This window comes from Aristolochia californica, unplaced genomic scaffold (assembly GCF_029961685.1).
Source record: "Aristolochia californica isolate CCGP_79_NKW_82.1479 unplaced genomic scaffold, dmAriCali1.0.hap1 SCAF_4, whole genome shotgun sequence".
In the NCBI taxonomy this organism is placed as follows: Eukaryota; Viridiplantae; Streptophyta; class Magnoliopsida; order Piperales; family Aristolochiaceae; genus Aristolochia; species Aristolochia californica.
This window is the reverse complement of record NW_027182103.1, coordinates 7,676,679-7,689,280: the sequence shown is the minus strand read 5'-3', so window position 1 is coordinate 7,689,280 and position 12,602 is coordinate 7,676,679. Positions and strand designations below refer to the sequence as shown.

General features: G+C 40.5%; 2 protein-coding genes across 2 annotated transcripts; both read left to right on the top strand.

Annotated features, from left to right (window-relative positions):
* Positions 1-6,043: 6,043 nt before the first annotated feature.
* LOC137963076 (endoplasmin homolog) lies at positions 6,044-12,087 on the top strand. The gene is made up of 3 exons (XM_068810257.1): positions 6,044-7,563; positions 7,939-7,977; positions 12,054-12,087. Exons 1-3 carry the CDS (start codon positions 6,044-6,046, stop codon positions 12,085-12,087), a joined length of 1,593 nt encoding a protein of 530 aa, XP_068666358.1.
* LOC137962054 (probable protein arginine N-methyltransferase 3) lies at positions 8,039-9,103 on the top strand (the record flags this gene model as incomplete). The annotated part of the gene is made up of 1 exon (XM_068808770.1): positions 8,039-9,103. A coding segment is annotated over one exon (1,065 nt), but the record flags the coding sequence as incomplete, so codon positions are not given.
* Positions 12,088-12,602: the final 515 nt, after the last annotated feature.

Here is a 12,602-nt window from a genome sequence, read left to right as displayed (position 1 = left end):
GATCTTCCAACTTATGTGATAAGGATGTCAGCTCGTGGTATTCATGGTGGGTCCTACTTATGGGCTTAGGCCCATCTTGTGGGCTTGGGCGCATCTTGTGGGTCTTCCTTGGTCATGTGGCCCATCTTATAATACTCTTAGATATTTGGGCCTTCCTTGGTCGTGTGAGCTTGGTCCCTATCTTCCAACAATTTAAATCTTCCATATAAAAAAAATTGGCATTGCCTACCTCAAGAGAGGTCTTCTGGGAATTATACTTCACAACAGGAAGAGAAGTTTCATTGGGAGCGGAAAGAGAACTGGAAGAAGCCATGGTGGTAGAAAAAATTGAATTGGCCAACAAGGAAGAAACTCTGGTACCATGTAACTATAGAATTTGCTTATAAAATTCTTTCGTAGGCATTATGTTCCCTTTTATAGAGTTTGTCATGGTATTTGTGTTATGACTTAAAGGATACAATGAGAATAAATAAAATGACTAGGGGCATTTTAGTTAGAAAAAGAGAAGAAATGAATAGAGCAGAAAATGGGAGAAGTTTTGAGAGAGTTTAATAGGAGAGAGAATGAAAAAAAGAAGGGAGACATCAGGAGAAAACAAGAGGAAGAATAAAGGGAGAGTTGGAGAGAGAGTGAGAGAGAGGGAAAGGAAGAGGAGGCGGAAAGGAAGGAGAAATGGAGAAAAGATGAAGGGTGTGTGGAAGAAGGGAAGAGGAGATGGTGAGGAAGAAGAAAAGCGAAGGATGAAGAAGAGGAGACAATGAGAGAGAGAGAGAGTGTTGAGGGCTCAATAGCACACCAAGTCACCCAAAGGAGGAGGCAATGTCTCACTGAGTTTATTAATTTTAAATTTCATATTTTATATTGCTTTCGGTATAATTTTCCATTAATTATGTAAAGAGAAAGGATACAGGGGGGCAGAATTGTCATTTTTAGCCCTAAAACACTTATGACGTCAAACCCTATTTAAAGGGTAGAGAAATAGAGAAAAGACAAGTATTGAATTAGGTTAAATAGGGTTTGGAGTTCTCCTTGACGAGCTCTAGGGGTTGGGAGGTCTCCTTGACGAGCTCCAGGTATGGTTCTCTTGATTTGAGTTTTATTTCTTCTCTCTTTGAATTCTGATTTGCATTGAGATTATCCAATATAAAGGGAGATGGTCTTGAATACTATTTTTTGAGTTCAAGGAGGGGCTTTAGCCTCTTCCACGTTTACAACAGCCGAGTTCAAGGAGGGGCTTTAGCCTCTTCCACATATACAGCAGCAAGAGGGAAGAATTTCGCTTCAATCTGAGCAAGAAAAGAAAAGGCTTGATTCCCTAATCGATCAGCAGTTTTAGCCTCTAATCGAGTAAGGGAGGGTTGGGAAGTCCTAATCTTTCCTACGTGGTCAGAAACAACCTTTTTAAGAGGGTCCCTACCCTCTTAGACATGAGCTGCAAAAAGGGTTTAACCCTTCCTGGCCAAGAATAGCAAGAGAAGTATTTTATTTACGTAGAAGACTAAGAAAAGGAAACTCCTTTTCAAGCATAACGAGAACAGGTAAAGAAAGGGAGTTATTTTCTTTATTACCATGACCAAGCACCCTAATACTGTGCTGGATTCACAATTACCTCACCGAGTTACTAGATCCATGGTTAGGGACCTTAACAACTTGGAATTAGAGCAGGGTAACACGACGGAGAACAACATGAATGAGTTAAAGGAATTGGTGCATGGAGTTCAGCAAGCACAGGCAGAAACTGATAGAAAAATTGCTGTAATGATGGAGTAGACAGTAAAAATTCCAGATATGACTATTCAGATGGAGAGACTCTCTGGGATGATGGGAAATATGGGATTGGAAGGAACAAAAGTCCGGAACAAAGAGGAGAGGGCAATTTGCACAACAGAGGGGGAGATCAGTTTGCTGGACACACAATTTTTCCTGGCCAAATGGGAAACTTCAACCAGGGAGGAGGCATCGTACCAAGGTATACAAAACTTGATTTTCCTACTTTTAATGGGTCAGAAGACCCTTTGATTTGGTTACAAAGGTGTAAAATTTTTTTATCCATCAAAGAACAGCAACGAATGATATGGTAGGGCTGGCCGCTTTCCACTTGCTTGGGGAAGCACAACTTTGGTTTCATCAAGTTGAGTCGGATAGATTAGTGCTGGGTTGGGATGAGTTTAAAGAACTATGCACTATACAATTAGGTGCTCCAGCCCACAGCAACCCCTTGGGGGATTTGGTGCTGTTACGATAAACTGGCCCAGTGGAGCTCTATAAAAAACAATTCCAGGAAAAATTGGCAAGAGCTAGTCCGATGGTTCGAGTAGACCAGCAGGTCAATTTATTTACAATAGGCCTTAATGAGTCATTACGGTTAGAGGTGGAGCTACATGCACTTGCTAACTTAGCTCGAGCAATGAATCTAGCTCACACACTGAAACTTTGACAAAAATTTCAAAACAGGAGGCCCGCTTGGCAAGGGGACCGGAACACTTCTACTAGCTGGCAAGGGAGGCGCAATAATAATACTCAACTAGCTTCTCAGGTAGGGCAACAAGTCAGAAATTATTCTGGTAGTAATCCTACAGCAGATACATGGCCTAGCAACCCACCCGCCTAGTATATTTCAAAAATTAACTAGTGGGGAGATGGCGGAGCACAGAGCAAAGAACTTATGTTACAATTGTGATGAAACATATAGGGCAGGCCATCAGTGTAAACGATTGTTCTGGTTAGAGGTCAATGAAATCACATAAGACATCCCAGAACCACTAAAGATTGATAATACTAAGGAGGATCCCCCATAAATCTCTCTGCATGCCATTAAAGGACAGAAATCTGCCAAAGAGATGCATGTTCGCACTTGAGTGATGGACCAGGACCTTGCCAGCCTTGTGGATTCGGGAAGTACATATAATTTTCTCAGTTGGACTGCTGCTCAACACCTTCAACTGCAGATACTTCCACACTCAACAACAACTATTTCGGTTGCTAATGGAGAAAAATTCCTAGCTTCGGCATCTACAAAAAAGTTAAGTTCTCAATCGGTACGACTTTCTTTCATTCTGAATTTTTTGTCATACCTCTAGCTGGGTTAGATATGGTTTTGAGTATTAAATGACTGCAAACACTCGACCCTATTTTATGGGATTTTACTGCTTTAACTATGAGTTTTTCAATGGGTGAACAACAAGTATTATTATAGGGCAGTCATGTGGACAAGCTCCATCATATTCATACGATTCACTCATAAGACAATCCAGATAGCAATCTAGAAAATCTTCTGGAGGAATTCTCGGACTTGTTCCAAGAGCCCTCGGGGCTGCCTCCCTTGAAGCATTGTGACCATCGAATATGTTTAAAATAGGGATCAGAAGTGGTGGTCGTTAGAGCTTATCGGTACCCACATCTCCAGAAAGACAAAATTGAACGACAATGTCGAACAATGCTACAACAAGGCCTTATTCGCAACAGTCGTTCCCCATTCTCATCACAAGTCCTCCTCATAAAAAAAATGATGGTACATGGCATTTCTGTGTTGATTATCGGGAATTGAATACCCAACCTGTGATAGATAAGTTTCCTATTCTGGTGGTGGAGGAGCTTTTAGATGAATTGCATGGTTCTCATATATTCACCAAGTTGGACCTGTGCTCGGGATATCACCAGGTTCGCATGCACCCAGACGACATCGAGAAAATGGCTTTTCGCACTCATCATGACCACTTTGAATTTGTGGTCATTCCATTTGGGTTAGTTGAATTTATGGATAAGAGAAATACTTCATTGATTTCAATAACTTGTTGTAATCAGAGTACATGAACCTCTATTTATAATAGAGGAAGGTAGTAGAGTCCAATTACAATAAAACTACCCTTGTCCCAATTACACCCAAACTCTAACACTTAAAGATAAGTCCTAACATAATTAAATAATCAATATATATAAAAGATAAACATAACTCAAACTAAAACTCTTCTTTTACGTGACCATAATATAAGATACTTTTGTGAGTCCTTCTTGATCTTCCAACTTATGTGATAAGGATGCCAACTCATGGTAATCATTGTGGGTCCTACTTCTTATGGGCTTGGGCTCATCTTATAATAATCTTAGATATGTAGGCCTTCCTTGGTCGTGTGGGCTTGAGCTTATCTTCCAACACTCCCCCTCAAGTTGGGGGTGAAAGAACAACATAAACGACTAGCTTGCTGTAAATGATTTATAGAATATTTTTGTATAAAATTACACATCTTCCAAAATGCCTTCATCTTCCAATACTCCCTCTCACGCTGTTGCGTCCTTCATTGAGGCCCTGCGGCATAATATAAGTGAGAGTAAAAATCACTCCTAGCCAGTAAGTCATTGATCAATACTCCAATCCTAATGCTGGATGTGGGGCACACTCCGTCTTCTATCGGAAGTGTGTCTATCGGTATTGCTCTGAAGTGTCCACCACCGTGTACCTCCACAGGATAACAACTCTCAAGTGGTAGGAGACATAAAAGCCATTACAGGGGGGGATAACATAGATGTAATAATAAGTTCCTGCGTCATGGAATTACAACCACAAATAATTTTGATCTTTTTGACGGGGATGAAGTTCCTCCGTCATGGACTTCCAACCACAAATAATTTTGATGTTTTTGACGGGGATGAAGTTCCTCTGTCATGGACTCCCAACCACAAATAATTTTGATCTTTTTGACGGGGTAAAATAAATGATGACATGAGGCCACCTCTTGTTCAATAATAATGTCCCCAAAGAGACATAATAGTTGCTGCTGAATATAACATGACCCAAATAATAAACTTTGTAAAAGAACCCATGAAATAATCCGATATAAAAATTTCTTCTTTGACCCACCATGGTGCTCGAGCAGGTAGGTGTTATGAGCACAATAACATTATTATTTTATTTAATTTACTTTATTTATTTCAGTTTAGGCCACATGGGTATTTTTGGAATATTTTATTTATAGGGGTATTTTTGTAATATTTTATATTAAACGCTAACAGGGTGAGCCCTATTTAAGGGGTAAGAGTAATGAGAAAGACAAACATTGATTTTAGGTTAATTTTAGGGTAAACAGGCTTAGAGTTCTCCTCAACGAGTTCTAGGGTTTTCAAGCTTTTTTTTGGTTTGATTTTCATCTTCCTCTCCATGTCTCCCTACAATTCCACCATGTCTTTCTACAATTCCCCATGGCTGAACCGGAACCGTAACCACAAATCCTTGTGTCAGATCTGAGACCATAACAACTGGTATCAGAGCAGAAACACATGAATATCTGAGCAGGGTTCTCAGACGGAAATCAACAAAAGTGAATTACCAGAGTTGATCCTCAGATGTCAGGCAAAGAATGAAAGAAAATTTGATGAGATGTTCGAGAGGTTCTCAAAATTTAATCTTGATATAGAGAGGTTGAATGGGAGGATGGACAACATAACAAGTCTAACGAGTGGAAGGAACACAACGTCGGCACAAAACGGAGGGGGAGATGAGTTTGCTGTGAGAGAGAAACTAGCTGCTGAAGTTGCTTGAGACGCTGTCTCGGAAGGGCAGGAGACGCAAGAAATCAGAACGCCCTCTGTCTCTCTTGTGGCGGCAAAATCCGAAATTGAAGACACAAATCATAATTGGACTCCAAACTTTCGAAATCTGACGGCAGGGACCCCAAGAAATCCAAAATTGGAGGGGTTTTTTTAACACCTCGTCGGCGTTGGACAAATTGGGTGAGACCTCAAATCTGAAATTACACCAACAAGGCTCACAACAAGCAAAACACCTTGCCGAACAGGAGAAGGTAATATTTCCGGTGGTTCTTTCAACCGGGATGTGTTTCCGAGTGCACTCTGTCTCGACAAATCTCCAAGCGGTGAAGCCTCCAAGGGCTGTTGTTCACCACCGGAGAAGGGGGAGACTCCGTCAGCTCCATCAGACAAATTTCCACTCAACCTCGCCCTCGGCAGTCCAGTGGGGAATCACCATCAACGTCTTTTGGGTTAAGCTTCGAACTTGGCCTCAATCGATATGTATAATTTTTTTTCCATGGGGGTGAAGGGGCTACCAGGGGCTGAGCAGCAGCACCATTGCTTGAAAATTGGCGACGACGGTTCTCTGTTCCGTGATGCAAAGAAACAATACCCAATTGAAGGTATTCGGGCTTGGGTGTATGAATTTCGACATGTAATTTTTCTGGGGATGCCGACATTCATAGAAATAATTTTATGGGGACTATTGGAATTTTTTTTTGGAGGGTTATGTTTTGCTGTTGATGAGCACACTCACTGTGCGTGGGTTTGTTGCTCAATTGACACGTTGAGGCTGTTTAATTTTTCAATTGACGAGACCAGTGTGCATGTCCCGTATATGTCTGTGCTTAATCGGATGCTCCTGCCTGATAAGCACGTTAATTTTGAGAAGGCAGATTTCGTTGAGAAAATGCAAACAGGAGGCGATCTGAATCTCCTTGGGCAGTTTGGAGTTGGTTCCTACTTGGAATATTTGGTTGCTGATTATGTTGAAGTTCTCAGCAAACAAAACAATGACAAACAATATGTATGGGAGTCTACTGCTGATGGAGCCTTTGCAATCTCAGAGGACACATGGAATGAACCATTCGGTCGTGGTACCGCGATTAGGTTTCATCTCAGGGATGAAGCTGATGAATATTTGGAAGATGACAAATTGAAGGAATTGGTGAAAAGATACTCTGCACTCATCAACTTCCCCATCTATCTCGGGGCAAGCCAGGAGGTTGAGTCAGAAGTTCCAGCAGATGGTGATGAATCAAGTGAAGATGAAGCAGCTGCATATTCATCAGAGGAGGAAGAAGTAAAAGAGGAAGATGGTGAGAAAAAGCCACAGACAAAAAAAGGGAAGGAAAAAACTTCTGACTGGGAAGTCATGAATGATGTGAAGGCCATACGGCTGCGCAATCCCAAAGAGGTTACTGATGAAGAGTACTACAAATTTTACCATTCTCTTGCAAAGGATTTGGGTGATGAAATGACAATGGCTTGGAGTCACTTCACTGCTGCAGGTGATGTAGTGTTCAAAGTTGTCCTGTTTGTTACTTCTCAGGCTTCACCTGATTTGTATGAGAGTTACTTCAATACCAACAAAGCCAATTTGAAGTTGTATGTGCGAGTCTTCCTCTCAGATGAATTTGATGAGCTTCTTCCAAAATATTTAAGCTTTTTTAAGGGTCTTGTTGACTCTGATCCCTTGCCACTCAATGTGTCTCGAGAAATGCTTCAACAACACAGCAGTTTGAAGACAATAAGGAGGCAACTCATCAAGAAGGCACGGGACATGATCCGTCGTATGGCTGATGAGGATCCTAATGAGTTTTCCACTGGTGATAATATAGCTGCACTCAGTGATGAAGTGTTGTTGAAGAGAGGATCCTATACTAAGTTCTGGAAAGAGTTTGGCCAGTCCATAAAACTAGGCATCATCGAGGATGCAACTCACAGGAGAATGACACCAAGGCAGAAGGACATCTTTGACATTACTGGGACTAGCATGGAACAGTTGGAAAAATCTCCATTCCTTGAGAGGCTCACCGACCCAGAGAGGAGGAAGCTGCTGGGTTTGCAGCCCTTGGGTCCTTTCCCCAATTTTTTTTGTGCTGTTGTTGTGGCACTGCAGAAACCAATGTTGCCAGCAGTGCCACAACTGCAACCAGTGCTGCTTATACAGAAAGTAGTCGCAACAGTGACTTATGGCGCACAAGTATCTATTGTTATGGGCACAACAGCTACTCCTCTGTCGGATGTAGCTATTTCTGGCCGGACAGGGACAACAACAAAAATAATGTCAGTTCTTACTGCATGTACCATTATTGGAGCTCTTGAGCCCACGATCATGCTGTTCTCTCATATTGCTGCTGCTATTGCAGTGCAGATACTCCTCTCTAAAAGCACTTCCGAGCTTGAGGACAAGCTCGACTATGATGTAATTTTCTTCACAGACCCAGTATTTGAATTTGGAGAATTTGGAGGCAATCCAGCAGAAGTGTCCTTCCATACTGTCACTGTTGGAACTGCTTGTGCCTCTATCCCTGAAGGGAAAACATTAGATCTAAAACCATTCATGTCGAAGGATGCATTTTTGCATAGTTTTGACGGGGACGAAGATGACCAAGATGAGTGTACCCCAACAGTTGACAGAGAGGAACTCCTGAGGGAGGTGGATAACGTCAGAGATTTTGCTGGAATTTGCTTGGCGGATGAGAATGTTCTTGATGCTGTTTTAAATGAACTTGATTATGTTCATGGACCCTTTAAGAAGGTACATGAAGATGTTCATAAATTTCCAATTGCTGCTTACAAGGACCAAAATGTTATTGCTGGAAATGGCATGTCGGGGGGTGAGCTTGGAAGATTTCCTGCAAGGGAAAGGAAGGATAAAAGTCTGGAGGTTTCTTTTGTAAATGTTGCTGCTAGAGAAATCAAGAATGTAAACGAGAATTATTTTGGGGCTTACAGTTCTTTTGGAAGTCACAGGGAGATGATCAGCGAGATGGTGAGGACAAATTCTTATAAGGCAGCTATTTTGAATAATCCTTCTCTCATGAGCCATGCAATAGTTCTGGATGTTGGTTGTGGTACTAGAATACTGAGTTTATTTGCTGCTCAAGCAGGGGCCATTCTTCCTGATATGGCAACTATGTTTGCTACTGGAGTTGGGAGAGGTGGAACTAGCGTTCCATTCTGGGAAAATGTCTATGGATTTGACATGTCTATCATTGGGAAGGAAGTTCCTGAAGATGCTACCCAGCTTCCTATTGTTGATGTAGTCGACAGTAGTGATATTGTAACAGGAACATCAGTTCTCAAGACCGTTGATCTGGTGACAATGGAGTCTAGTAATGTTGACTTCACCTCTAGCATTGAGTTGGAGCCGAAGATTGCTGGTTCAAGGGAGTGTTACGGAATTGTGCTACGGTTTGAGACTGCTTTCACCAGCAGATTCGGTAAAGCAATGCCAGTTGTCCTATCCACTTTCCCATACAAATCAAAGACACATTGGTCCATGATGATATTGACTTTCAAGGAGCCAATTGCCATCTCTTCTGCAAGGTTCATTGCCGATAAAGCATAGGGGATGAGGAGGTCTAGACAGGAAACATCATACTATAGGTGGGAGAGCCGAAATTTTGACGAGAGTTGGTTATGTCAAAAAAAAAAAATTGCTTCTCTGGTTGGATGCTCTGGTTTTGTAACCCAGAGGGCTACCACAGATACCATGGTTGACGCTTGAGAATGGAGGGAGACATCGGCATGGGTAAGCAGACCTACCTTCGAGCTTGAGGACAAGCTCATTCTTCGAGGGGGGGGGGGGGTGTAATGTTATGAACAAAATAATAATACAATAATATTATTATTTTATTATTTTTATTTAATTTACTTTATTTATTTCAGTTTAGGTCACAAAGGTATTTTTGGAATATTTTATTTATAGGGATATTTTTAGAATATTTTAATTACAAGGGTATTTTTGTAATATTTTATATTGAACCCTAACTGGGTGAACCCTATTTAAGGGGTAAGAGTAATGAGAAAGACAAGCATTGATTTTAGGTTAATTTTAGGGTAAACATGCTTAGAGTTCTCCTCAATGAGCTCTAGGGTTTTCAAGCTTCCTTTTGGTTTGATTTTTATCTTCCTCTCCATGTCTCCCTACAATTCCACATGTCTTTCTACAATTCTCCATGGCCAAACCGGAACCGTAACCACGAATCCTTGTGTCAGATTCGGGACCATAACAATGGAACCCACCATGAGGACGTGGGACACCAAGAAGAGTCCTCACCCAAAGCAAGCACGAGTTAAGGGATCAAGATGCACAAACTTCATCTTTTGTGCTCCTCATTTCTTGAATATTTTGGTTACATAAACTTATCTACAACAAAAGGAATAAAATACCTTTGTCTTGTACTTTTCTTCTACTTCTCCCCCTCAAGCTGGGAGGTAATGGCAGTGATCCCAACTTGAACCAAATATCATAGATGTAGCAATAAGCCCAAATAACAAAGATGTATAAAAAAGCCCTCAAACCAGGGAGAAGTGAGATGTTTTCCTGATATATCAACTCAAAAAGTGACACAAATAATTGGCATAAATTCCGATTTTTCAATACAACAGAATACCAGCATGACCTTTGATTATTCCAATGCGAATATTTCTTTAAATATAGATCAGATTGACATGAAATTTTCTCCATATGAAACTATAATAAAACACCTTTCATCCAAGTATAACTTCTCTTCATAACATATAAATATATGAAGATAAATAATCTGATAGAGTTCGGTCTCTGTCATCTGGCCAAACTAAGTATTGTTTCTTTTTTTTTCCTGAATGACCATTGATTCTTCCAAGATCAATATCTCCTTATAAAAAAATCATACCGAGAATTGGTTGAATAGGAAAGACAATAGACTTATGTATCTTTCTTTTGATATATAATTCTTCATATAAAGTCTCTTTCTTGATAGCATAAAATACCTCTGAAGTTGAGGCTTTCTGTAACCGCTCTAACCTCTTTTTCAATCTGACATTTGCTGCTTCAAATATCGATTTCTCTCAGAATCTGAAGACTTCTGCTCCTGCTTGAACCTTTTTGCAATATGACCTTCGCTCATTCAAATATCTATATCTCTTTGTAAATAAATCCGATTGGAACAAATCATTTTTCTTTGGAAATTAGACTCTAATATCTTTTTGTCAATATATAATTTACAATATGAAAAACTCCGTATGGAGGTAAAAAACACAAAGAAAACTAAGACGGTAGGGATTGAAAAAAAATAACTAAGAACCTAGACCTAGGGTTTAGGGTTTAGACAAAATGATTACATTACCTCCCTGAGTTGACAAAGTCAACTCATAGAACCTACTCTGATACCATGTTGAATTTATGGAAAAGAGAGAGAAATACTTCATTGAATTCAATAACTTTTTGTAATCAGAGTACATGAACCTCTATTTATCATAGAGGAAGGTAGTAGAATCCAATTACAATAAAACTACCCTTGTCCCAATTACACCCAAACTCTAACATTTAAAGATAAGTCCTAACATAATTAAATAATCAATATAGATAAAAGACAAAAATAACTCAAACTAAAACTCTTCTTTGACGTGACCATAAGATAAGATACTTTTGTGAGTCCTTCTTGATCTTCCAACTTATGTGATAAGGATGCTAGCTCATGGTAATCATTGTGGGTCCTACTTCTTATGGGTTTGGGCCCATCTTATAGGGATTCCTTGGTCGTGTGACCCATATTATAATAATCTTAGATATGTCGGCCTTCCTTGGTTGTGTGGGCTTGAGTTTATCATCCAACAGGGTTATCCAACACCCCATCCACATTCCAGGCATTAATGAACGAGGTATTCCGCAACTATCTTCATAAATTTGAACTGGTTTTCTTTTTTATGACATACTCATTTACAACCAGTTTAGATCATTTACGATTGGTATTTGAACTGTTACGTGCCCATCAATTATATATAGAGAAATTGAAATGCTCATTTGCAACATCACATGTGGCCTATCTCGGCCACATTATTTCACATGATGAAGTCACAGTGGATTATGAGAAAATTCAGGCTATTACAGATTGGCCGCAACCTATGAATACCTCGAATTTGAGAGGGATTTTGGGATTGGCAGGTTATTACAGGAAATTTATCAGAAACTATAGACCGATTACTGAACCATTGTCAAACCTCCTCAAGAAAAATTCCTTTATTTGGAATGAGCAGGCTACTTAGTCTTTTTTCGATCTCAAATCAGTTCTTGCATCCGCACCAGTTATGCAACTTCCCAATTTTGAGGAGTTATTTGAGGACGAGTGTCACCCCTCAGGTGTGGGCATTGGGGTCGTTCTACAACAACACTTGCACCCTATTGCATATTTCAGCTGCCAGCTGACAGTACGACACCACAAATTGCCAGCATATGAACAGGAGTTAATCGGGTTGGCCAAAGCTGTACAACATTGGCGCCCTTATTTATGGGGTTGTGCATTTCTTATTTGGACTGATCATTACAACCTCAAATATTTATTGCAGTAGTGCCTCACGACTTCTCCTCAACAACACTGGATAAGTAAATTGCTGGGATTTGACTTTACTGTGGAATACCGCACTGGCAGATTAAACAAGGCGGCCGATGCCTTGTCCTGACATTGGAAATGCCATCACTCCTATATGCTATCTGCTAGCCTCATTTTATCCTTCAAGACTTGGTGAAGAAGGAAAATGCCATCAATCCGGTTCTTCTTGATATCCTCAAGAAAATAGGCTACTTAGTCTTTTTTCACACCAGTTATGCAACTTTCCAATTTTGAGGATTTATTTGAGGTTGAGTGTGACCCCTCAGGTGGGGGCATTGGGGTCGTTCTACAACAACACTTGCACCCTATTGCATATTTCAGCCGCCAGCTAGCAGTACGACATTAGCGCCCTTGTTTATGGGGTTGTGCATTTCTTATTTGGACTGATCATTACAACCTCAAATATTTACTGGAGCAGCGCCTCACGACTTCTCCTCAACAACACTGGATAAGTAAATTGCTGGGATTTGACTT